Source organism: Eulemur rufifrons, chromosome 16 (assembly GCF_041146395.1).
Source record: "Eulemur rufifrons isolate Redbay chromosome 16, OSU_ERuf_1, whole genome shotgun sequence".
Taxonomy (NCBI): Eukaryota; Metazoa; Chordata; class Mammalia; order Primates; family Lemuridae; genus Eulemur; species Eulemur rufifrons.
Genome location: NC_090998.1, coordinates 12,248,678 through 12,274,727, shown reverse-complemented (window position 1 = coordinate 12,274,727; position 26,050 = coordinate 12,248,678). Strand labels below are relative to the sequence as shown.

The 26,050-nt window shown below is 38.8% G+C and overlaps 1 protein-coding gene across 11 annotated transcripts in view; it reads left to right on the top strand.

Moving 5' to 3' along the window:
- The first annotated feature begins 5,190 nt into the window (after positions 1–5,190).
- Positions 5,191–26,050, top strand: part of LRP6 (LDL receptor related protein 6) — a 155,107-nt gene continuing 134,247 nt past the window's right edge. For 7 of the 11 annotated variants that reach the window (XR_011235750.1, XM_069491120.1, XM_069491125.1 and 4 more), the window contains exons 1-2: positions 5,191–5,555; positions 24,032–24,425. Coding sequence is in view for 6 of the 11 variants with exons in the window: in XM_069491120.1 (XP_069347221.1) it covers positions 5,501–5,555; positions 24,032–24,425 (449 nt within the window). In the remaining 5 variants the exon portion in view is untranslated. Of the gene's footprint in view, positions 5,556–24,028; positions 24,426–26,050 lie in introns of those variants that run through there. The other 4 variants (XM_069491122.1, XM_069491123.1, XM_069491124.1 and 1 more) reach the window with 4 other exon arrangements.

Below are 26,050 nucleotides of genomic sequence, written 5' to 3'. Positions count from 1 at the left end.
TCTTACAGTTTTTCCCAGTTTTTTTCAGTATTTTTAGAAAGGAATAGGCCCTTGGAGTTCCCCACTCCACCATTTTCATTGACATTGGCACAAATATATCTCCCTTGATTTGTAACTCCCTTTTCCAATAGTTAGAAACCCAGCTGCCATTATCCTTAATATATGTCCTTATTAGATTAGTCCTTCTGTATGTAACCGATATTCTCACTCTGCTGTCATCCTGTCCCCTGAATGGGAACGTTCCTCTCTGCTCTGCTCTGATTCTCTTTTCCAGGGGACCCTCTACCATAGATCTCCTTTCATCCTGTTTGGGACTAACACAAGAACTTGAATGTGCAGTGTTTTATTTATTGTTCATGTTTTAACAACTTTACAGAGAGTTTATATAGTTGATGTTGAAATAAGAAAAAATATTGTTAGAAACAATGTACACTTATTTTCAAATTATAATGAATTCCTCTTAGGCATCCCATGTGACATTCTTATGCTGTAGCTAGGAACAAGTATTATTCTTATTTGGGGATGGAAAAAGTCCACTCTTTATGGTATCCACCAAATTTCCGGTAAGCAGTACAGCAGCACCCTCTCTGAGGTTAGGAATCCTATAACACGTCCTTTGCCAACTCCGTCTTCCACCGCCAGCACCAGCTCTTCCAGACCTTCATCGCTTTCCCGAACACCCCGAGCCATAGTCTTTACTTCATTTCCAGCAGATTGACTTGGCCATTTGTTTTTAAGAAAATAAAGGCAATCAAACTTTGCCTTTACTATCCTTTCCCCCCAAAACCTATTTAGAGCTGCCAGGGGCAGATTCAGGTTTTGCGGTGCCTAAGCATATACAACTGGGGAAGGGGACATTTAAAAAAAAATGAATATCAAAAAAATGTTACTTTTGTAAGTTTTATAAAACCATATGACCGTGCTAAATCATTGCCACAGTCCCTCTCAGGGGTCCTGGAAGGAGTGGAGGGAGAGGAGCTGAAAGTCAAGAGGTCAAGCAGCCTTTGATAGGCACACTCTTCTCTCTTCCAGAAGTGGCAGTTGTAGTCCTCATAGTCGTCCCCGTCCTCCTCCTGCTCCTCCTCCCATCCAAGGCGAATTATCCTGCTAGGCCCCAGATCGTCCGAGAAGTCTCTGATTTACTTTCCCCCTCTCCTTCTTTACTGGATCACTCACTTCAAGTTATAAATATGGTCCTGTTCCTCTCAACCTTAAAAACAAAGTAAGCAATCAACTCTAACCAAGTCAACTCCCAAATTCCTCCAGCCCCAAATTCCTTTCTAGCCACCCAATTGCCTCCTTTCCTTTCACAACAAGATTTTGGAAAAACCACTTTCCTCCCTCCCTGTTTCCCCTTTGTTTCTCAATTTATTGCACTGTTGCTTTGGCGCTCGTAACTCTGCTGAAACTGCTTTGGCTGAAGTCAGCAAAGACTATTTTGTTCACTTTATTAGTGATTTTTAAAAAAGCAGCCATTTGAATTAAAAAAGTAATTAATGGTTCCCACGGCAGCTTAAATAATAAAAAAGTGTCTAAAATAGAATTAAGTCTCCCCTACCCCCTTAAGTACATTCTTCTAATTGTCCACCTTTGACAATTTCATGTTTACTGCCCCTACATTTTGCTTTGTCCAACCAAATCCAAAATAGACATATATGCAACCACGTAGGATTTCTCTCCCTTTCTCTTTCTCTTTGTCTCTTTTCTTCTTCTCCCTCCCTCTCCCCTTCACTCCTTTTCTTCTAAACAAAAATTCCATCACATTATATACACTATTCTGTAACTGGCTCTTCAATTAACAATATATCATAGCTATACTTCTAAGTCAATACCTGTAAATCTATCTAATTCTTTTTAGCAGCCACATAGTATTCCATAATAAGGACAGAATATTGTTTGTTAAACTATTCCCTTATTGAAGGGCATTCAGGTTCTTTTGATTAGGTTGAACCATGAAAACTTTCATTTTTATAAGCTTGTTTTTGTTTTGTTTGTTTTCTATTATAATGTTATAATAAATATCCATGTATATGTATCTCTATAAACTTTGGTTTCTACAGATAAATTCCAAGAAGTAGGGTTCTAGTTAAAGGTGGGTATATTTTACTTCCAGATTGCTTTCCTAAAAGGTTGGCGTAATGTATGGTCCCACAAATGACCCTATGGAAAGTTATAAGTCACAATATCCTCTTTTCAGCACTTCTTGCAGCAGATTCTCCACAGCTGACATTGTATTTGTCGTTATTGACCATACCTTCTTTAGTGACACACTTCAATCAGTTTTCCATCTGCCTCCGTTTGGTCTCTTTTTCTAGCTTCTCTTCTTCTGTTTGCCCCTACATACTGTATATACTACACGGTTTTACCCTGGCTCAGTTTTCTAATTAAGCTAAATGCTCTCCTTAAGGTAAGCTCACGGTTTCAACTAGAATCTCAACCCTCAACTCACCAGCCCCAGAGGTGACTTTATCTAGGTTAGAAAAAACATTCCCTTGTTTAAGATATTTTACCACCATCTTCCAGAAAACTGGTAAGAACTATTCAATAACTGTTCAATATTCTATAGTGTGGCCTCTGGATTGTGTAGTGTACAAGCTCCACCATTATCATCAACGGTTATGTTTTCCATTCTTCTCCTGAGTCCTAACTTCTATATCAAAATTTTCTACTAGATATTTCCACCTGGATGTTTTACAGACACCTCCAACATAAAAAAGCGACTGTTTAACTTATCACCTACTCATTTTCTTAGTAGATGAGACTTCCAGTATACTCAGGTGGATAACTTAGAAACCTGGAATCCATCTCTCTTTCTCCCAATTCCCATCTGATATGTTATGAAGTCCTACTTTTTTGATCTCATATTCCTCCAATTTTTTTAAATCTCATTTCAATCCTCAGTGCTGCTGTCCTGATCATCCCTTTCATAGACTTCTCCACCATGTGCAAAATTCTTCAGTGTCCACATTGTCAACAGACTAAAATTTAAACTTCTTAGCATGGCTTAAAAAATTCTTTATCTCCAAAGTATCATTATTCAGCTGTGTATAGTATCTCGATCCCCTCCTTAGGTTATTAGCTTGAGGAGACTTAGGGTTTACCCAGTTTTCTATGATAAATAAGGACAGATGTGGGTTTTGTGGGACTTGAAACTTACACAGGCTTGTATAATACAATTATACAGAAAAAGTACAAAATTATCTTTATTTTGCAAATAGGGTCATGGGAACACATTGTTAGGGCTCCTCCCCTGTCTTTGGAAGGGCCTGTGAAAGCGAGGGGTCTTGAAGGTTAATTTTCATTAGCTTCATGCCTACCTACCTATAACTACAAACCATCTTACAATAAACATTTGGGCATGTATTTTTTTTTTCTCTCTCTTCCATTATTTCTCAAGGATTCTAAGTTACTGTGACACCTTTCATCTTCAAGGAGGCGAGAATGAAAGGAAATGGTCATTTATAAGCACCTATAATATTAAGCAGTCTATTTATTATTTAATTTAGTCCATACTACCAGCCTGAAGGAGGTATTAGCTCCTATTTTACAGATGAGGAAAACTGAGGTGCAGTGCATTTAAATATCCTGCCCAAGGTTGGTCACACATCTAATAACTGGCAGGGTTGGGATCCTAATTCACATTTTATTCGAAATCTCATGCTTGCCGCATTACTTCATGGTGTCTCCACAGTCTCATTAGCTTCACAGCAATACACTCTCGAGGCTATTGCTGAAAAATCTAGTCTCAGTTTTCTGTTTTGTGGAAGCCAGAATACAAAACTTGCAGAGTCCTGACCTGTTTCTTGGAAGAAGGTTATTTAAATTAACGGTGGCTAGACTTTCTCAGGTGAATTTAGGAGAAAGTGATTTGGCTGTTCTGCTTGTATACCGCTTATAGACTTGCCTTGCATTTGGTTCAGCGGGCATTTCTTGGAAGGCGAGAGGGTCTGAAGTCACAGACCTAGGCTGGGGTCAGGTCCTGCTATTTCCTAGTTGAGTGGCCTTGGGTAAGTCATTGAACCTCTCACATTCTCATTTTCCTCCTCTGTGCAAAGAAGGTAGTAAATAACAAAACCTGCGTCACCCCAGGCAGTTTTGACTGTCAAATCTGATAATGTGTGCGCAAGCACTAGCAAACGCCAACGTCACTGAGATATTTGTAACACTGTGGTAGTAGCTCCAGTTTCTTGCCCCTCAGCCTCCGGGTAAGGGCTTGTGACAGCTGGGCAGAATGCACCCGATGGCCCCATCAGGGTTAATTCTTGGAGTGCCTCTGCCTAGACTGAAGCCTGCCAGGTGATTTCAGGGGGTGTCTGGGCCATTGCCCCTGAATGCCCAGTGCACTGGGAGCCGCAGAGGCTGTGCAAAGTCAGATTCTGGGGAATCCTTTCCTTCTCAAACGTGCCAAACGCTCATTATTATATGCAACTTGTAAAATCCTAACGACAGTTTTGTCCAACTGTCCCTTTGCTCTGTCTTAAGTGCTGACGCATTTACCTTGGAATTTTATCTGCCAGTTTAGAAATCTTTAGTCCTCGCCGGGGTTAATTCTGGGGGCAGTCTGTTCTTCTGGGAAGCCAGGAGAAAATAAAGATCTGTTTTGAACGGGCGTTTGAACATCCTTCACCAGACGCACGTTTAAAGGTAGTGTCACCAGCATTAGTTTTATATTTTCTTTACTAAAAAAAGAAAAAAAGATGCTTAGTCAGTTTCCAATCCCGAAGACTGAGCTCATCACCGCTTAACGGCATCCGCCGTAGCTCCTCCAAGCGCGAAGCTGCGGCTCAGCGGCTCCCGGCCCGCCGCCCCCAGCCCCCGCGGCAGCGGCGCGGAGCGAGCCCGGCTGGCCCGGCCGGCGGCGGCCGCACAAAGAGCCAGGCAGGCGGCGGCCCGGCCGAGCCGCAGAAAGTAGTCCCGACCACGCCGGCTCCAATGTTATTCGACGTCGCTTCACGTCCTCCGCGGGGAGGGCTGCCGCAACCGACCCGGGAAAGAATCCCATTGGAATGCGCCGCCGGGAGGCCTTTTTCCTCCAGCTCGCCTCTACCGGCCCGGCCCATCTCCCGGGGTCTCCACGCGGAGGCCGTGCGCGCGGCCCCAGACTTCTCCTCCTGACCGCACCGGAGGCAGCGCCGAGGGAGGGGGCCGGCCCGCGCGCAGGGACACGACCACGGCGAGCGGCGGCGGGCCGTATCCCTGCGCCGCTGCGTGAGAGGAAGAGGCTGAATGAGGAGCTGCGCGGGGGAAGCGGGGCGCCGGGGGAGGAGGCGGCGGGATGGAAGCAGACGCTGGCGTCGCGCGAGCCCGGGGCAGAGCGGCGCGCTAGAGAGGGCGGCGGCGGCGCGCGCGGAGCCTTGACGTGCCTCTTTCTTTCTTCTCTGTCTGGGAAGCTGGGAAGCATGAGCGTGCAGACCTGCCGCTGCGGCGGCCGCCCCGGCTCCTCGCCTCCCCCTCTTCTGGCCGCCCCTCGCCGGTGAGAGGAGAGAACGCGAGAAGGAAGATGGGGGCCGTCCTGAGAAGCCTCCTGGCCTGCAGTTTCTGTGTGCTCCTGAGAGGTAGGAAGAGTGTGTGTGTGTGTGGGGGGGGGGGACGACAGGAAAGTTGGTGGGATTTGGGGGGAGGTGGCCTTGTTTTGTGTGTCTGGGGGAGGGGAGGGAGGGAGGGAAAGGGGGAAGAGAAGCGAGGAGAGGCCTGGTCGTGGGGAAGGAGGGAGAGAAAGGGGCCCGGGAGCAGGGGCAGTGCGCACCGCCTGGCCACAATGCAGACCCTAGCCTGGCCTTCCAGACCTTATCTGGACAGATCGGAGCCTCAGTCCGGGCTGCTGGTCCTTGCGAACCCCTGGCACCCCATTCTTTCGGTAGGACTGAGTGTCCGTGTGCCTCTTTCTACCTGGAGTCATCAGGGAAAAGGCTCTTTGTACGTATTTTGGCTTTTAAAATGTTGGAGCCCAAGATGCTTTAACGTTGGCCTTCCCCCTCGAAGCCCCTCTTTTCTGGGTCTCTTAGGTGAACTTTTAAAGCCCTCTCTCAATTTTTCCAGGCTTTGTTGCAACTAATAATTGGCTTCTGTTTGGGATGTAACGATCCTGGGTGAGAGCGCAGTTGGAAAGTGACTCTGGGGTTATAGGTCGAGCCTTTCAGCTTTGGGAATTTTCTGGGCTTCAGCCCATAATAAAATAGACACGTTGCCCTTGTAACCTCTGGTATTCAGGGGTCGCCCCTATTTTCGGAGTATGCAAGTGTACAGTTGGCACCAAGTGGGAAAGTCATCCTTGTTTGAAGGGTAGCTGGTCCTGGGACCTAAATTACCATTTGCTGTGCGCCCCGTGGGGCTGCTTGGCACTTTGGTAAATAACATAGACTGTTCTGGATAATTTGCTCTGGGAATCGCTTAAATTCGATGGTTCTGTGATGTTTTGAATTGGACTGCAGAACTGACACATACCCTGTGACTTTTATTTGGTGACAGTTCGCAAGGATTTTTTGACTGGCCCACATGATTTTTGATCGCTCTTCTTAAACTTGTTAGTGTTGAAGTTGAGTCTGATGCTGTTGAACATTTACCAGTGGAGGAATTTAAGCATTTCTTGATGCAGCAGCTTGTAGTTTTGGTTTTGTTGAAATTCTCACTGGTTTTCATGGTCAGTTCTTTTCAGTTGTGGGACCACTGGAGTCTCTGGAGATTTTTAGGTATTTAACAAGCTAAACTTTTGCTAAGTCTGCTAAAACTTTCGAAGTTTATGGAACATGATAGTAACTAATGATCTTATGACAGGTTTGTCGTTTCTGTGTGTACAGTATATATATATTTTGGATGAGAGTGACCTTTTTTTTGAGGAGGAGGAATTTTTTTTTTTTTAGTTACTCTATAATCATCATCATGTTTGCATGATATATGACTTATCCTTAATAATTACGACTTACTGTGAGCATGTTCCAAACTATTTCCACATGTAAAACCCAGACAGATAGTGCTCATTTGATTTTCATAGCAGAGAATTTAATGCAGTGTTATGTACTTGCTAGGTTTAATAGTATCTGTTTATTTTACAGTATACACTGTTGAAAGGGCTTTTGCTATACCTGTGAGAAACCATTATATGTGACATAAGAATTATGTATCTATTTCAAGACAGAAGGTTAATAGAACTAACAAATAAGAGAACCACTTGATTGGTTAGAGTCTTGGGGAAATCTAAATCTATAATTTGGGGTGCTTCTGGTTGCCCATTTGTATTTCTTGTAGGCGAAGGGTGTGATGTAAATACTGTTTGTTTATTTTAACACTGGGATTGATTCCAGAGTTGGGTTTGTTCATTACTGGAGTTTAGAGCGTTGCATTTGCAGTACTGTTTTGAAGTATGATATTACGTAACAAGACCTAGAAGAGGTAATAGTTTAAATTGTCTCATTTCTACAAAGTTTTCAAAACTGGAGCTCTCTTTTTAAACGTAGCAAAATAATGGTATAAGGTGGTCTTTGTATTTAACAGTACTGTACTTAACAGTGAGTGCATATTGTTTGTACTAACAGTGTCTATTTTTGTTCATAATTTAGATTCTTTTCACTCCTCGATACTGTCATCTTCTGTTATACTAATGATACTTACTCAGCCTTGGACTCCAAGGAGAAAAATGTGATTGATTTGTTGCTTTTAGATAATTTTTCTTCACAGAAGAGTTGGAGCTTTAACATTGGGTGTTTGGTTATGTAAGAGTTTGGGAGAACATTTGTCCGGTAGCCCTGTTTAATCAATAGCTGAAAGCCAGAGAATGCTGTTACCAATAGTGTTGCATTCCCATCTCTGTCTTTGGGTGACAAGTTGTAATGGAAAGATTTGGGAGTTTCAACAGCAAAATCTTGTGTTTAAAGCCCAAGCTTCACTGTATTGTAACTATGGTTCTGCTCTGGTCAACTTCGGTGGATCTCAGGTTTTTTATTTTTTTGGAGACAGAGTCTTGCTTTGTTGCCCTGGGTAGAGCGCAGTGGTGTCATCATAGCTCACTGCAACCTCCAGCTACTGGGCTCAAGTGATCCTCCTGCCTCCCGCGTAGTTGGGACTACAGGCACGTGCCACCAAGCCGAGTTAATTTTTCTATTTTTTGTACAGACAGGATTTCACTCTTGCTCAGGCTGGTCTTGAACTCCTGAGCTCAGGCGATCCTACTGCCTCGGCCTCCCAGAGTGTTAGGATTGCAGGCGTGAGCCATGCACCTGGCCTGGATCTCAGTTTCTTTACCTGTAAAATGTGGGTAATGATACCTGTCTTAATTTGCAGAGTTATTGGGTGTATTGAATGAAGTAATGAATGTGCTTTGCAAATATATTTTTTGTTATAGTTTTTGATTGTTTATGAATGTATCCTCAAATGCTGGGGATTTGAAATTTAATTTATAAGAGCTGTGAATTCTTAAAGGTGAAAGATATCTTGATCATTTGAGTTTAACCACTTCATTTGCAAGTAGGGAAACTCAGATTCAGAGCTATTACAACGTGATCAAGATTCTACAGCAAATTAATGGTAGAACAGAGATTTGTTATTCATTTTTTAGCAAATATGTATGGAATACCTACTATATATCAGCCTCTGGTACAGTGGAGAGCAGAACAGACGTGGTCTCTGCTCTAATGGACCTCACAATTTAGGTTGCCATTCTCACCACTCTCATAGTTTCATTCAGGCACTGATGAGAAAAAATTATATCTGATTTTCTAGAGGAAATATTCTTGATAAAAATATAAATTGGAATATCATGAGTATGTATAATCTGTGTAAATACCACACCTTAGTTTTTTTTGAGAAGGCTTTTGTTATATAAAAATTCTTTGCTACTTTTTTGTTTTGCTTTGGTGTCAGAACAAACGCTAATGTTTCCTATCTTGTATTTCTAGTAAAGCTTTTTACTTTAAAATCATATATTATAAAGTCTTGGGGAGGTAGAATGAATTTTGGAATGGGAATCAGAATTAGGTTATGGCTCTGAGTTTGCCATTAGCTAGTTGTGTGACCTGGGGCAAGTCACTTAATCTCTGTACACTTTATTTGGAAATTCGTAATTCATGTTAACATGTTAAAGGCCCTGAGAAGTCCTGCGGTAAAGGACCAGTTTTAACTTTATTTAACACAGTATTTCCCAAATTTGACAATTAATTTTTTTATAAATCCTTTTAACATTCTATTGAACCTTTGTTCAAAGAACCACACTTGGAGAGAACTTGGACTAGATAATCCTTTAAGTATTAGATTGATTCATGTGAATTGTTGCTATTTGGTGACAATTTTATATAGTTCAATCTTGTATTTTTATCCCTACTTACTTACTTGACCTTAGCTTTGCTCATATGGCTAGAGAATAATTTGGTTATGAAACTTTAAGGTTTTAGTTCATTGTTATCAGAAGGGCTGATTTCCCATGGTTCAGTTTTTCAGAGAATATTTTTCTTTGCTTTAATTGGAGGCTTTTCAATGTGTTGAATGGAACTACTGTGTCTTTATACATGCTTTGGCTATCAGAAAGTACTTTTTTCGATATCAAGGGAGATTCTGTGAAGGAATACATAACTGGAAAGTATTTTATGAGAACTTGTATTTTTGTTTGAATATTTTGAACATATTGGAAAAACTTGATAAGACAGGTTATAGTGCTATTTAGGCCATGGGTAAGTACTCTGAGAAAAATCCATTTTCATCATGGAAATTTTATCTAAAGTTTATATTTGGAGAAGATTATAAAGAAGGGTGCTATAGCAGAAAGGTATAGGCAAAGTTTGAATCTTCTGCCACTTTATGTAGCTTTGGACAAGTTACTTAGCCTTAATTTCCTCTCCTGTTAGATGGGGATAGTAACTTACAAGATTTTTCCGAGAAGTGATGAGATGTGAAGGGGTAATACAGTGCACAGTTAATAGTAGACATTGAATAAATGGTTGCCATTATTAAGATGGCCAAATTGAAAGAAATAGTAATGCTCGGGAAAGACTGGTAGAACATTTTAAGTGTCTACTATGTTCTAGGTACTGTTTTTGGCAGTTGACAGTTTTAAGCCAGTGGTCTTTGAACTTTTTTTTTTGACTCTTCTGTGACTGAAATAAAAGCTCTATGAAATACTTTTACTTCTGACATTTTCTATTTTGTTTTATATAAAATAAAATGGCCACTACTAAATTTGTTTTACCTTCTAAAAGGTTGCAACCATAACACTTTTTAGGTGATGATTATAATTAAATAAGCTAGAGAATAGATAGTTCAGTTCATTGTGATACTTATTTACTTATTAAAGAGTTAAGGGTGGGCAGAATAAGTTTATCAAAACATCCTCTAATTGAGAAATTGTATTATTTATTTACAATAATTAAAATTATTGAATTGATGGACTTCTCCCAGCAGAATCGATAGATGCTATACTGAGTTCCTGCATTGCATGTTTCACTTTTTGTATACATGTTTATCTTCTGTAAAATAAGCTTCATCTTAATAAAATATTGCTCCATATGGATAACTTTGTTGTTTTAGCTCGCTGCAACCTCAAACTCTGGCCTGGGCTTAAGTGACCCTCCTGCCTCAGCATGCTGAGTAGCTAGGGTTACAGGTGTGCAACACCATGACCAGCTAATTTTTACATTTTTTTGTAGAGATAGGGTCTCACTATGTTGCCCAGGCTGGTCTCATCTCCTGGCCTCAAGTGATCATCTGGCCTTGCCCTCCCAAAGCCTTGGATTATAGGCATGAGCCACTGCGTTAGGTTCAATGTGAATAAATTTGAAATTTAGTCAAATACATGGACTAGGCAACCTAAGAACGAGCTATTTGCCCTTAAAATTATTTATCTTAGAATACAATTTCTCATGTATTGTATAAGAAATTGTCCATACAAGGAAAACACTGTTATATTAGATAGTAGCAGTATATGCTTTTGTTTCTCAAGCTGTTTGTGTTATTTGTAGCAGTGATTATTCTCATAAAAGGGTCAAGCTGTTCAGGCATGAGGCTAGAAAATATTAAAATGTGTTTGGGCTCTGTTTGGTGAAAATTATTGATACTTTGATGCTGTGATCCTGTTAGCTGTAATATAACTTGTTAGTTTTAGTTTTTGTTATACCTTGCTCAGAAGGACCGTGTATAAATGCTTAGATATTTTGGAACTAATTTCAGGACGATATTGGGGATGTGGAATGACATATTGTTAGGCAAAAAACTGCGTTTAGTTATGTAGTTATAATTGACCCCCGGTCTAGAGTTATTGGTGAGGTTCTTAATAAAAATAAAAAGGCAGAGGTGAATATGATCAGCAGTAGTCTTTTTTTTTTTTTTTTTTTTTGGAAAATAGTTACCCAAACATTGGAAAACTGTACCTGTATGACATTATGTATGTTTGAACAGGAGGCTAATTTCTCTGGTGGCCTTAGTCATTGTTTTATGGCACTGGATCCAGACCGCACCAAGTAAAGGGTTATAGGAATAGAAATCTTCCTCATTATTGGCTTGCTTTATTGGGAGGTGTAATTTAAGTACTCTATATTCACATATCCAGTTTAAAGTTACTATATTTTGCAAATCTGAGAAAGCTGACAGCTGAACATCATTAGCATGAACTCTTAGCTACACATTGTATGGTCTTTATTTGTAACATTCTTGATTTATGCTAATGAAGAAATAGCCCTTAGATGAAAGGTTTCTCGAGTATAGATTTTTTTCCCCCCTTTATATACCACTGTGTGCCAGAGCTTTGCACATATTGGATATTGTTAATTTTACATTTAAAGCAATATAAAAAGATGTGAGGTTTCATGACATTTATATAGTCTCATTTGGAGCTTCATTTTGTGTTTTGTCTTAAATTGTTTATTAGACATACTTAAGTTATAAATTTTAACTATTATAAAGATTTCTTAGCACAGATTAGATATGTTAAACAGATTACTCAGAGAAAATCAGCATGTTTATGTCTAAGGTTGAATTTGAAGTGTGGATCATATAATTTCTGGTTTCAGGATATAACTATTGCATTAATAATGTAATTCATGTTCTCAAGTAATTTTTTGATCCAGTTTTATGGAGATATAATTCACATACCACAAAAATCTCCATTTTAAAGGGTCCAAATTCCAGTTTTTAGTATACACACAAGATAACCATCACCACTATCTAATTCCAGAACATTTTCATCACCTTGCCAAAAAAAACCCTGTATATCTTAGCAGTCACTTCCCAATTCCCCCTTTCCCCAGCCTCTGGTAACCATAATTCTACTTTCTGCCTCTATGTATGTACCTATTCTGAATACTTCATATGAATGGAATATAGGCCAGGTGCAGTGACTCATGCTTATAATCCTTGCACTTTGGGAGGCCAAAGCTGAAGGATTGCTTGAGGCCAGGAGTTTGAGACCATCCTGGGCAACATAGTGAGAGACCCTGTCTCTACAAAAAATAAAAAAATTAACTGGGCTTGGTGGCACATGCCTGTAGTCTCAGCTACTTGGGAGGCTGAGGCAGGAGGATCGCCTAGGTGTTGGAGGTGCAGCGAGCTAGGATGACACCGCTGCACTCTAGCCCAGGCAACAGAGGGAGACCCATTTCAAAAAAAAAAAAAAAGAAAAAAGGAATATAGTATGTGGCCTTTTGTGTCTAGCTTCTTTCACTTAATATAATGTTTTCAAGGTTCATACATGTTGTGGCATGTATTAATATTCCATTCTTTTTTATGGGTGAATTGTATTGCATGGATATATGAAGTACTTTTGAATGAGTGTGGATTTGATTATTGGAGTCTTTGCCTTGAGAAAGGTGAAATCTCAGCTTTTGAAGTTACTGAGATAGGCATTAAAAAATAACTTAAGTTCCTGTTTTTCTGCTGTAGAAGCACTCAGTACTTCACCAGCATGTTCTGAGTAGCCCTGTTATGAATATCCCTGTACCATTTTTACCAAATTTATATCTAGAGTAATAAGATGGAGAGGTATTAGAAATTACTTGGTACAACTTTTTTATCTTATAAATCAGAAAGATGAATGACTAATCTAAGGCCAGATTGCTGGTACTCTGGACAGCAATTTTGTATGTAGTACTTTATGTATGTACTTAATTTTACCTAGACCTTATTATGGGTGGTTTTTTTTTTTTTTTTTTTTTTTGAGACAGAGTCTCACTTTGTTGCCCAGGCTAGAGTGAGTGCCGTGGCGTCAGCCTAGCTCACAGCAACCTCAAACTCCTGGGCTCAAGCGATCCTCCTGCCTCAGCCTCCCGAGTAGCTGGGACTACAGGCATGCGCCACTATGCCCGGCTAATTTTTCTATATATATATTTTTAGTTGTCCATATAATTTTTTTCTATTTTTAGTAGAGACGGGGTCTCGCTCTTGCTCAGGCTGGTCTCGAACTCCTGACCTTGAGTGATCCACCCGCCTCGGCCTCCCAGAGTGCTAGGATTACAGGCGTGAGCCACCGCGCCCGGCCCTTATTATGGTTTTGAAAATGATACTAATCACTTTTGATAGAGTGGGAAAATGCTAATGTAATTTTGGAGTTTGCAAGTAGGTGGTTTGTATAGTACTGTCCTGTGAATGAAAACAAAGCCAGACTTAGGTAAGGAGAGTTTATTTGAATAGGAGAACATGCTTACTACATGATCTGTAAACATCTCAAAATAAAACAGAAAATGGCTTTTCTTTTATAGGGAGGGGTAAGCAAGGCTAGCAGGAACTTTGTGGGAGTATGGGCCAAGTGGGTAAGGGTGAGCAGATTGCATGATCAGGATGGTTTAACTGGAAAAAAATTTTTTTCTGCAGTCAGCCAATGGTCAGAATGAGGGAGGAAGTTGTTCATCTACTTGCTTAAGCTTAGGGCTAGCCACGATTTCCTGGCTTGTGGGAGGAGAGAAGCTTGACTAAAGTTTGTTCAAGCCAAGTCAGTGGGTAAGTAATAGGCAATTGTGATGAGCACTTGTTGGTCTCCCTGTTGTTTAAAACAAAATCTGTGACTATTAGGGGTAGAATAAGAGTCTTTGTGAACTTGATCTCATTAGATTTGGCCTGATTATTTACATAGGTGTAGCAAGAATAGTAATTTACCATACAGGTCTTTAAGTTTGCTTTGGTGAAAGTTTTTTAAGGAATCTCAGATTGGACTTTAAAAAGCCTTTTGAGGCTAGGGAGGTAAGTCAAGAACTTACTGTCAGGTTTCACCTGCAGTATCTATAGATTTGGCTGAATTCCTGTCTTTTTGAGGTTCTCAAAATATTCTAGGGTGTCTGAGCCTCCCAGGAAGTGATCTTCCTTAATTTACCTGTAAGGTTGGGAACTGCGTAAGCTAGGTACATACCAGGCCAGTTTTCCTAAGAGGACTATAAGCAGCTCATAAAGTCAGCTATAGCTTCTTAAAAGTGTCTGGTCATATTTGATTAACACATTGACTGCCATGTGAGTTGTATTTAACTTACGCTGGTTTAGAGCCTAAAAATGTGGATTGCAATGCATATAACTCACACAGAAAACAATAAAAAATAACAAATTCGAAAGGATCATTTTGTTTTAATAAAACACCATGGCCCCAGGGAAAAAATTTTTTTTTTCTAGTGTGGTAATATGTTAAATGAGTATTCTAGTCAAAGCCTTGTTTGCATAACTAATGTTTTCAACTAGAAGGCGGACTCATGGAATCTAGGCAAGTAGCTATATTGCCATGAAAATAAGAATACTGAGTAGTTTGGAGAAAAGCATAAATGTTTCATTTTGGTTTGCAAAAATATGGTCTGCTTAAATTGTTGTGACTTATAGATTGCTTAAGAGAAAAGAGAAAGGGGTTCCTTATATCCAGAAAATAGGACATCATAGCATCAGCAATATTTTAAATAAAACCCATAATCATCCTTCATCAGTTTATTCAGTCCTGTGTAATTAATTCTTGTTCTGCTGGATCTGTGTTAGCAGTCTAATGAACCCATCTGTTTCTCTGCTAGCTATTTGGAAATCCTGACTCAGTCCACTAGTGAGGTCTCAAAGTTGTTTAAGTGATGCCATCAGAAGCCTGCACCTGGCATAGCCCTTTTCATTGAAGAGAAGCACTCTGGCCTGTAGCTGGTTTGCAGGTGCTTTCAGGACGGCATCAGAGTAAAACAAAAAACTATCTGTAGATGTCAAAACACTTAAAATGGTGTTGAAAAAACTATCTGTGGATATCAAAAGACTTAAAATGGTGATGATTAAAGTATTACTGGTAATCTTAAAAGTGAAATATCTGATGAGAATTTGTTACAGAAAATAATGCAGTTGACAAGGAAGTTAGGTAGTTCTTTGTAGCATGTAAACCAAAATCAAGTAAATCAAAAAAAGTGTTAGACACATAATGATTAACCTTATTTTAAAGAACAGTGGGTAGTACATGTTATTTATGAATATAGATGAACATAGTCTTAGCAGAGAGAAAGAATTAAGATATATAATAATCCTGAGACATAATATGCCGTGAGTATCTCAAGCATATATAGAGTATATCAAGAATATATCAAGATTATCAAGCAAAAAGATTTAGTCAGTCTGTAGGTAAGTGATGTGAATTCTTAATTGAGAACCACTGGCCTACCTAGAAAATACTGTATTCATATTAAAGAAGTCAAATTGTGACCAAGTTAACATTAAGGAAAAAACCTCTGAAATTATGACTGATGACACTAATACTGTTTGTTGTCTAATGTTAGGCATAGTGGCAGGGCTCAGATCAATAGACATGAACAATGAGGGGATTGATGAATTTCTAGGAACTTCTTACCTTCCAAGAACTTCTGAAATATTCATATTGATAGCATTTTATCCACACAAACTTAACCCAGGAGGGTAAGCATATCTTTTGATTTGACAATGCTTCCTGTATAAATTATAACATTTGGCCAAATAAACAGTTATTTTTAACATCTCTCTCGTACAAGATGAAAGAATAAATTCTTTGTGATTTTCTGAGGGTCACCTGGGAAATTTCGAAGATAGTTGTTGGTGCAAGAGGCATTATTTAGGATTTGATTTTGAAAAGGCAGTATGTCAAAAGTCGTCAGGAGGTTTGAACATTTGATGAAATAGTATCATGGGTCAGTGAGGAAAAAGTGCTTGGCTACATATTTAACCAGAGTGACACAAGAAAAAAAAAAAAGCATTTAAAAAAGTAAGTGCAGGATGTAACGTGACGGTAAAGAATCTTAACTCTTTCAGAAGTGAGAATACTTTCTTAAATAATCAAGGACATGATACAGTCAGCTACAAGCATAGGAAATTTTGGTAAGATGCAGAATCTTTGCTTTCTAGGGAGATTATTCAGAAGGCAAAGAAAAACCTTCTTTAACCTCTTTATTAAGAGTTGACTAATAACCTAAGAAAATTGGTAATTTTAACAGAGGGAAAACCAAAATCTAGTTTTGCATGAGTATAATACTTTTAAAAATCTTACAAATAAACCTATCAAATCTTAGCCAGGTTTGACCACGGCAAATAAAATTCCTTTTTCATGAGCTTTTTATAACTTTCTGTATCCATTCAGGTTTTGTCCTACCTTTTCCTCTTTCTCATTTTGGAACAAGTAGTCATTTTACTTTAGGACAAAACTGTTTTCTTTTTTCTTATCAAAAACACACTTGCATACCTTCCATACAATGCTATTCCTTTCTGTCACAATTTCTCTTGGTAGAGGATTGTTTACATGTAAGATTATAACTTTTTACAATTATAATAACTGCTGTGTTACAGAGAAAACTATGAAATGGATAATTGTGAAACTGTCATACACCAGCATTTTATAGTAGACTAGCAGAGCTTATGTTACACATCTTTTAACTTTTTATGGCCATGTACTTCCTGATAGTACAACTTCTCAATGAGGTAAAAATGAGTATGTTCAATAATAGACTCAAATGTATATAGCTTCTCAGTACCATAAAAATAAGAGGTTAAAAACTATGTAAACTTGAAATTATGCTTCAATGTTCTGTTTTACTTAGAAATGAGCTAGGTTTTTAATAAATGTCCATGAATTAATTTAGTATAAGTCTAAGGTTTTAAGTTACCAAAGATTTTGGAAAGTATCTTTAAGTTGGCTTATTACAAAACATAATTACTGTTGAAATAAAGTTTGTCAGATTAATGATTCAGTTCAGTCAAATATAAATGCAGATGTAATGCTAGTTTATTTGATCAATAAACGTGTACAAGTTTAGGAAGAATATAATCCAAGAGTAAAAATCTATGTTTGTGTTATGCTTAATGCCAATAACTGAAAAGACATAACTGTTTTTATTAAACCAATATTAAACTAGTCTCATTTGCTGGAGATTTACCTAAATTCGTGTTAACTTGGATTCTTAAAACTTGGATAAGTTTCTATAAAAACACTTTTGAAAGTATAAGAAATTTAATTTCCTTAATTTCTGGAAATCTTAGGAATATTTAATTTATGTATCTTCAAGCCAATCAGAATAGAGCTCTTTTAAAGGTATTTTATAATCTGATTAGGAACACCATCTGAAGGTAGGAAGATATACATAAGTATATAACATACATATTATACATATACAGACAGACACAAATAGAGAACTTATACTTCACTTTAAAAGTTTGACTTCACTGGTAGTTTATGGGAAAGAACTGGCTTTTGTCCTTCCCCACCTTTACATTTTTATCAGATTGTGTTCTCTGCGAATGGGGTAAGTTGAGGTTATCTGCTCAGTCAATATGAGGTCTAAAGTGTTCCCACCAGTATTTGTGGAAGAGACCTTTAAGATTTCTTTTGCCCCAATATGTAATCCTATGGAGACTGTGGACTGAATTTGAGTGAGGGATTGAAGAGAGACCAGGTGGCTTACTGCTTTGGTCCCCAACCCCCAGGCCACTGACCGTACCAGTCCATGGCCTGTTAGGAACCAGGCTGTACAGCAGGAGGTGAGTGGCAAGCAAGTGAAGCTTCATCTGTATTTACAGCCACTCCTCATGACTCACATCATGGCATAAGCTCCACCTCCTGTCAGATGAGCATGGCATTAGATTCTCATAGGAGTGTGAACCCTACTGTAAACTGCATGTGAGGGATTTAGGTTTTGTGCTGCTTATGGGAATCTAATGCCTGATCTGAGTTGGAGTTGAGGTGGTGATGCTAGCACTGGGGAGCGGCTGCAAGTACAGATTATCATTAGCAGAGAGGTTTGACTATAAGTAAATGTAATGTGCTTGAATCATCCTGAGCACAACACCCCCCAACCCTCGCCCTGTCCATGGGAAAATTGTTTTCCATGAAACGGTCCCTGGTGCCAAAAAGGTGGGGCTGCTGCCCTACTGGTTGTCTCCAAAGCTCATCCGAGTGGGTAAAAGATCCAGCCCCTTTACAGCAGCACCCAGTCCCTGAGTCCCTTATGAATCCACTGTAGGGAATGGGGAGCCTAAAGCTTGACTGACTGTAGGGAGTTGAGGGGTTGGATGGGAAGGGAAAGGTGTGATAGGGATGGCTAGGGGGGATTGAGGAGGTGTAGATGGTGTTGGTGGGGGCTAGGTCAAAGGATTCAAGGGAGCTGAAGGGAAAGTTGAAGGTAGTAAAAAGGAGGAAGGAAGAATGGGGAATGATGAGAAGGGAGAGGCCTCAGGTGAGCCAGCTTAAGGATATCTCAAGTTTCTCAAGGAGAACATTGAGGTTCTAAATTTTCTTTAGTAAAATTTTGCTGTTTTTGAAGATACTGAACTGAGTAAGTGCCGTAATGGCAAAGCATGTAGTCAGTGGGAGAAGAAAAGGGAGGGCATCTGATAGAATGAAAGCTACCTATGAGATTAGATAATTAAATCATATATAAGAATTTAAAGGAACTAGGAAAGAGTACTCCTTCGTGAGGAGCCAAGGAAATTCCCTTTTGTCATCTCCATAGAGGAGTCGAGGGAAAACAAAAGAAGTTTCACACAAGAGCAAGGAATGTTCCTGCTCAAGGGTCAGGGAGAGCCGAAGAAACACTTCCTTTGCTTGAAACAGTCAAAGTAACCTCTTACTGTGTTGCAACAGACAAGATGTCTGGATCACTGGTTCAAGAGTTCTGAAGGAAAGAACCCCGAATCTCTGAACAGGAGGGGCATTTGAGTGACTCACAAAGGTGCTATTATCCAGGTGGAGATGGCACACGTTCATAGCTGAAATCTAGTCTCCATCCAAGTCATGTCACCATGCACATGTCAAATAAAAATAAAGCTGGGTTTATGTAGGGAGAGACTTCATTTGAAAAGACTGTTGCAATAGAGAGAATGCTCTGACCACAAGGTCTGCAGGTGTTTCAAAATCAAACACAAAAAGGCTTTTCTTTTATAGGTAGGGGTGAGCAGTGCCAGCAGGATCTTTGTGGGGGAGTGGGCAAGTGGGTGGGGGTTAGCAGATGACATGACCAGGGTGCTTTAACAGATGTTTTTTCCTGCTGTCAGTGGATCTCTGAATGAGTTGTTAAGAGAGGATGCTCTGGTTGCTGTGAGCTAGGCTGACGCCACGGCACTCACTCTAGCCCGGGCAACAGAGTGAGACTCTGTCTCAAAAAAAAAAAAAGAGAGGATGCTCTGCATCTGCTTGCTTAAGCTTAGGGCTAGCCTAAGTCCAAAAGGTTTGTGGGGAAGAGAGAAGCTTGGTAAAACTTTGATCAAGCCAAGTCAATAGGTAAGTAATGGGCATCTGTGAGCTGTAGGTCAGTACTTCAAGTACTGTAAAGTCCCTTTGGGTTTGTGGCAGATATATTTTTAGGTCAGGTTCTAGAAGATTGCTTTTAAATATTAGTAAATATGTGTACCATATTACTCTGTTCTGTGAATAGTACTAGGTATTGATGATAAAATTAGTTATCAGATGTGGCTGCTGTTCCCCAAGGGCTGAGATCCTAGTTGAGGTAGAAAGTATGCTTTAAGAAATGGTAATATTAAATAAGTAGTAAAGACTTGTAAGGGTGCAAAGAAGGAAAATTGAGGCAATTAGAAAGATTCACAGAGTAGATAAGATTTGAATCTGGCCTTGAAGGACTTAGATTTGCTTGCTGGGAGGAAGGGAGAGAAATTTGGAGTGGGCAGGAAAATGAATACATGGTGGTGATGGAGCATGATACACTCTCAGTTTACATGTTAAAAAGCTGTTTGTATGATGCAGAGATTATAAAAGATAAATTGAGAGTCCTTGGTAGAAGTCATGTGGAGGAGGACTGAGGTATTGAAGATGTATGGTTTAGGCCAGGAGAGTCAGAAATCATTTTCAGTCTGATAAAGTAAAAGTATTAGAAGTAGAAACGGAAAGGGGGAGTTTTGAGATCCCTTACTGTTAGGATTGTTTAGGTCTAAGATCTTGAAGGTCTAGAGTAGGATAGTGGTTCCAAAAATGGAGATGAGGAGGCAGATTTAAAGACATGCTAAAGGAGAGTCAGCAGGACAGTAATTGGCACATTGGGGAAAAGGGCAGAGTCAAAAATGGCTCCAAGGCATGCCTGTAAGATTAGAATTGTGGTATCATTGATGAGGAATTGTTTAGTGAGGGAGAAGGTGATGAATTTAATTTAGTGGTAGGTAGAGACAGCCAACAAGAAGTGAGAGGGGCAGAACTGGAAAAGATGTTTTGGAAATTAGCTGCATAGAGCTGCTTGTTGACCAGGTGAACTTGGGTAATTTTCTATCTGCTCTCATTTGGGGAACAACAGAGAGTCTTGGGATACCTACATAAAGGAAGGGGAAGGTTTGAAACCAAAAGGCAGACACACACAGGAATAATAGTACACTATGAGGAGGACATTCTACATAGGTAGGGATGTAGTCAACAATGTTGAATGCTGCAGAATTCAAGAACAAGGACTGAGAAAAGACTGTTGGATTTGGTTATAAAGACTTGGAGAAAGCATTTTCAGTTGACCGATGGGTAGTAAGTTAGACAAAAGGAGTTAATAGCTAATGAATGGTGGTATGAAGTGTATAACAGTGTTAAAAGATTTTGCGGTTAGCAGACATATAATTATTCTCTTGGAGGTAGCAAGGTTAGGGTTATTAAAACAGAGTTTCTGGTAGTAGGAACCTGGCATGAGCCACTGAAGATACAAGATATACAGAACAATTGATAGAGCAGAGTTGGAGAGAGGAGGTAGGAAGACTGAACCAAAAGTATTGCTTTAGCCTTAGAAAGAAGGAAAGGCAGTTTGTCGTTTGAGATTGAGGACGAGGTAAGGGAGGTTAGGTGGAGATACAGAAATTTTGAGAGCTATAAATTAAGATGTTGGGGTTGTATGACATTTACCTTGCTTCCTGCTTCACTGAGATTATTTTATTAATATAAGGTGATCTGAGAATGAAGGATTTAGGGCATGGAATTTGTCTTCAGGAAAACATAAAAAGTTTAGAAAGGCTGCTGGAGAAATTTGCTAGGCATTTAATATGGAAAACAAGGATTCTTGAGCACCATGAGTGTTCCACTAAAGAGATGTGATGGTGATTATTTGGGTCGTCTGAGTATTAGGAAGTTGGAACGTAAGCTCTCTAGAATCAAAGATATTGAAGGGCAAGTGTGTGTGGATCCAATGTATCTCTGTGGTAGATAAAAACAATGTTATCTATCACATTATAACTATCACATGTCCTAATTAATATATTGCTGAACAGATATTGGTGACAATATAGTAGAAAGTATTCAAGCATCAGAAGGATGCTTGGACAGGATGAACTCTGGGGTTTCCTTTTAATAGTGTGGTTTATGTACAGTCCTTTAGAAATCCTCAATTATAATCAGTACTGCTAATTTCAAAAAAATTAAATTGCCCCCTTCACTCTTTTTTTGGACTCAAAAGGCTCGTGAGGCCTTAGATGACCAGAAAGGTTCTTTGGATTTTGTAGACCAAAAATGTCCAGTACATGTAGAAATGTTAATATTTGACTTGAAAGTCATGAAAGACATTTGGCTGCCATCTGATGTCTTACACAAATTTGGTATACAAACAATTTTCCAAGGAGAGTGCTATAAAGAAGGTGCCCAGTAAATATTAGATTATTATCATTCTTGGACTTCAAAATTTTAAGTGCTTTGGGGCTATTTCTTAGCCCTATGCAGAATTTAGCATTGTATCATTTATTAGTAGGGACCTTTTTTCTGATATTTACATTTGGCTTATAACATGAGAGTCTTATTATAAGATAATACAGTGAACTCTGTGGGGACTAATAAATCAGTGTGATGTGTGAAGGCCTGAAATGAGTGAAAAATGAATCTGAGCCCAGGGGTGGTGGCTTGAGGTCAGGAGTTTGAGACCAGCCTGAGCAAGAGCAAGAGCTCTGTTGCCCAGGCTATAGTGCAGTGGTGTGATCATAGCTCACCGTAGCCTCAACCTGCTGGGCTCAAGCGATCCTCCTGCCTCAGCCTCCTGAGTAGCTGGGACTACAGGTGCATGCCATCCACTGGCTAATTTTTTTAAATTTTTAAATTTTTTGTAGAGATGAGGTCTTAATTATGTTGCTCAGGCTGTAAATGGTTACTTTTAAATGATACTTGGGCTTGATGTTGGCTGAAAGAATTTTAGACCTCTAGTAAGTCATTATGAAAGAAGATCATGTAGGTTATTGCATCATAACTGTGGTCTTATTTTTGCTACCTCATTTGTGTTGTTCTTCCAGCCTCTAGATCTACGCTAATACTACTGCTGGCCATATGTGTCTATTTAAATTTAAGAGAATTAAGATTATATAAAATTAAAAGTTTAATTCTTTAGTCACACTAGCCACATTTTTAAGTGCTCCATAGCCACGTGTGACTGGTGCTTACTGTGTTGGGCAGTGGAGAGGACGTTTCCATCACCATAGAAAGTTCTGTAGGATAGCGGTGCTCTATGTTTGTAAATACTACTTGATACTAGGAAAGTAAATGTCAGAAACCTAAAATAGATATTTAAGAAAAACACAAAACGTGGAATTTATACTACTCCAGTTCTAATAGCTTCAACTTTCTCAAAGTTAAATGTTATTTCTTTAAGATAGCCTTTATATTTAGTTTTGGTGTTAGATCTATTCATAGTTCATTCTAATAATATCAATAATATAGAACAGAATAAAATAGTTTTATTAAGAACTATCTCTGCCAGACTGTTTAACAGTTTTATTAAGGTGTAATTGATATACAATAAATTGAACTTATGTCAAGTGTAAAATTTAAGTTCTGACTTATATTCACCTCTGGAACCATCATCATAATCAAGACAATGCAGCCCATCACCCGCAAAAGTTTCCTAATGCTTTATAATCTTTCCCTGACATTGTTTTCCACCCCTCTCCCTACCTCAGGACAACCATTGATCTGCTTTCTGTCATAATAGATCAGTTTGCCTTTTCTAAAATTTTATATATATGAGAGTCATGCGATACATACTCATTTTTTGGTCTGGCTTCTTTCACGCTGCATTATTTTGAGATTCACCCATTTTTCATGTATGAATAGTTCATTACTTTCTATTGTATAGCTGTATCACAATTTGTTTATCCATTAGTCTATTGATATGTGAGTTGATTCCAGTTTGGGTTATTACAGATAAATTGCCATGAAAATTTATGTGCAAGTCTTTGTATTGACATATGTTTTTATTTCTTGAGTAAATACCTAGGTGTAGAATGGCTGGATTGTATGGTAGGTTGATTGTTTAAGCTTTTACGAAACTGCCAAACTGTTTTCCAAAGTTGCTGCACCATTTTACATTCCTGTCAGTAGAGTATGAGTATCCAGTAGCTCTGCATCGTTGCCAATTCTTGCGATAGCCAAGCTTTTTAATTTTTGCCTGGTAGACTATTTTAACAAGAAAAGACTGTCCTAGTGGAATTAATTCCTTCTCTCACTATCTTTTGTTTTTAAAATGCTGTAAAAATATTATTTTGTGTGTGAAAAAATTTTAGGTTGTCTCCTACTGATTTATTTACTCTTTTCTTTGTTTTGATAGTATTTGCTCACTAACGCCAATTTGAAATCCAATTTGTAAGAATCAATACTTTTCTTTCTTTTTACTTACATATTTTTCTTTTTTTGTTTCAGCGGCCCCTTTGTTGCTTTATGCAAACAGACGGGACTTGCGATTGGTTGATGCTACAAATGGCAAAGAGAATGCTACGATTGTAGTTGGAGGCTTGGAGGATGCAGCTGCGGTGGACTTTGTGTTTGGTCATGGCTTGATATACTGGAGTGACGTCAGCGAAGAAGCCATTAAACGAACAGAATTTAACAAAACTGAGAGTGTACAGAATGTTGTTGTTTCTGGATTATTGTCCCCCGATGGGCTGGCATGTGATTGGCTTGGAGAAAAATTGTACTGGACAGATTCTGAAACTAATCGGATTGAAGTTTCTAATTTAGATGGATCTTTACGAAAAGTTTTATTTTGGCAAGAGTTGGATCAACCCAGAGCTATTGCCTTAGATCCTTCAAGTGGGTAAGTTTTTGTGTAATGTACAAAGGCCATTGCATCTCCTCCGGGATTCTCTCCACTGGCGTATACCCCTCTAACCCCGAGAGAAAAGAAAGATCAAAAATAGGAGTTTTAGACTTGTTGGACTTCTTTGTCAAGTAGACTTTAATGTGAAAAGTTATGCTGTGGTCTTAAAGTGTTTCAGTAAATAGTTTTGTGTTTCTAACAGCATTTACGGAGTATAGTCATGTTTATAGTTCTTGATTTTTCTTCTGCATTTATTTTTCATAATTATCAGAGGATAATTAGAGAGGAGAGAAGGAATGAAGACCTAACAAAAGTAGTATTCGATAGCTCAAGATGAGATTACAGAAAACTTCTAGATCTTACAACTTTTATTACATACACAAGCATTTTGTGATACTAGTATCTTTTATATTAAACTTGGAAGTGTTATTTAATATATCAGTGTCGAATGAAAAATAAAAGTGAATATGTTAAATAGCTCATTTCTGGTTACATATGTTACCTTAACATATATTGTAGTAAAGGTTTATTTTCTAATGAGAAGGGAAACTTAAAGCTCTGGGTAAATCCCACTACAAAATGAGAACTGTGTCTCCACCTTTCTTCTCTGTTACTGTAACTCAATCCTACTGTGTACCCTTCCTTGATATTTCTTTATTGAATAAATTGTCATTCTAGCGTCTGCCATGGCTAAGTATAGGTAACTGTCTAAACATGACCCTGAAACGATGATGTATGTACAGTAAACTGTGCTGATCAAAGAATTTGGTTGTTGAGAACTTTTAAGAATATTTCTGAGAAATGGAGTTTGTGTTTTCCTAATGGTTTGTAAGTCTCGGGGTGTTGAAATGTTTCTGAGGTTATTGCTTTATAGAACACATAGGATTTGGTGCTTTCAGTGGTCATTAGGGAAGAATACTTTCGTGAAAGATAAAGTTTTTTTTTTTTCCCCCTTTTTGTTTTTCTTCTTGATAAGTTCAGTCTTACCACTGTAAGGGTGATGATGAAATCCAACCAGATATCTATTAAATGGTTAGTACGTTCCAGCTCTGCAGTTTGTATTCTGGTTGGGGAGAGAGGAGTCTACCTTAAGGATTTACTATCTATTTAAGGAAAGACAACTTGGGAGAGACAACTTTTTCTTCTTCAGAGCATGTTTGTTTGCATTATGTAGTATATATTTGGAGGGGGAAGGGTGTTAAAGGAATTAGAAGAGCCACAAGAGCTCTTAAGGAGGATGGAACATAAATAGCTTGATTATCAAATTCTGGAGCAGCATCTTGATCATTTCTGCAAGGGATTATGTCTATGTGATAGTACATATTAAGGACAGCTGAATATGTAGTCAACTCTTGACTATTTAGGATATAATAATTTAGTGAGTAAATTAATCATTCTCAGTTTGTCTCCTAAATCTAATGAGTTTTGCTTCTGGGTAGCAGGTCTGATGAGTGTCTTAGGAAGTAAGTTTACCACATGCCTAAAATGCACATTTGAGTTTCTGTGGCTTTAATTTATGTGAGAATTCACCAAAGATTCAGCTGATAAAGATTATTATTATTTTTTTTTAGACAGAGTCTTACTCTGTTGCCCGGGCTAGAGTGCCGTGGCATCAGCCTAGC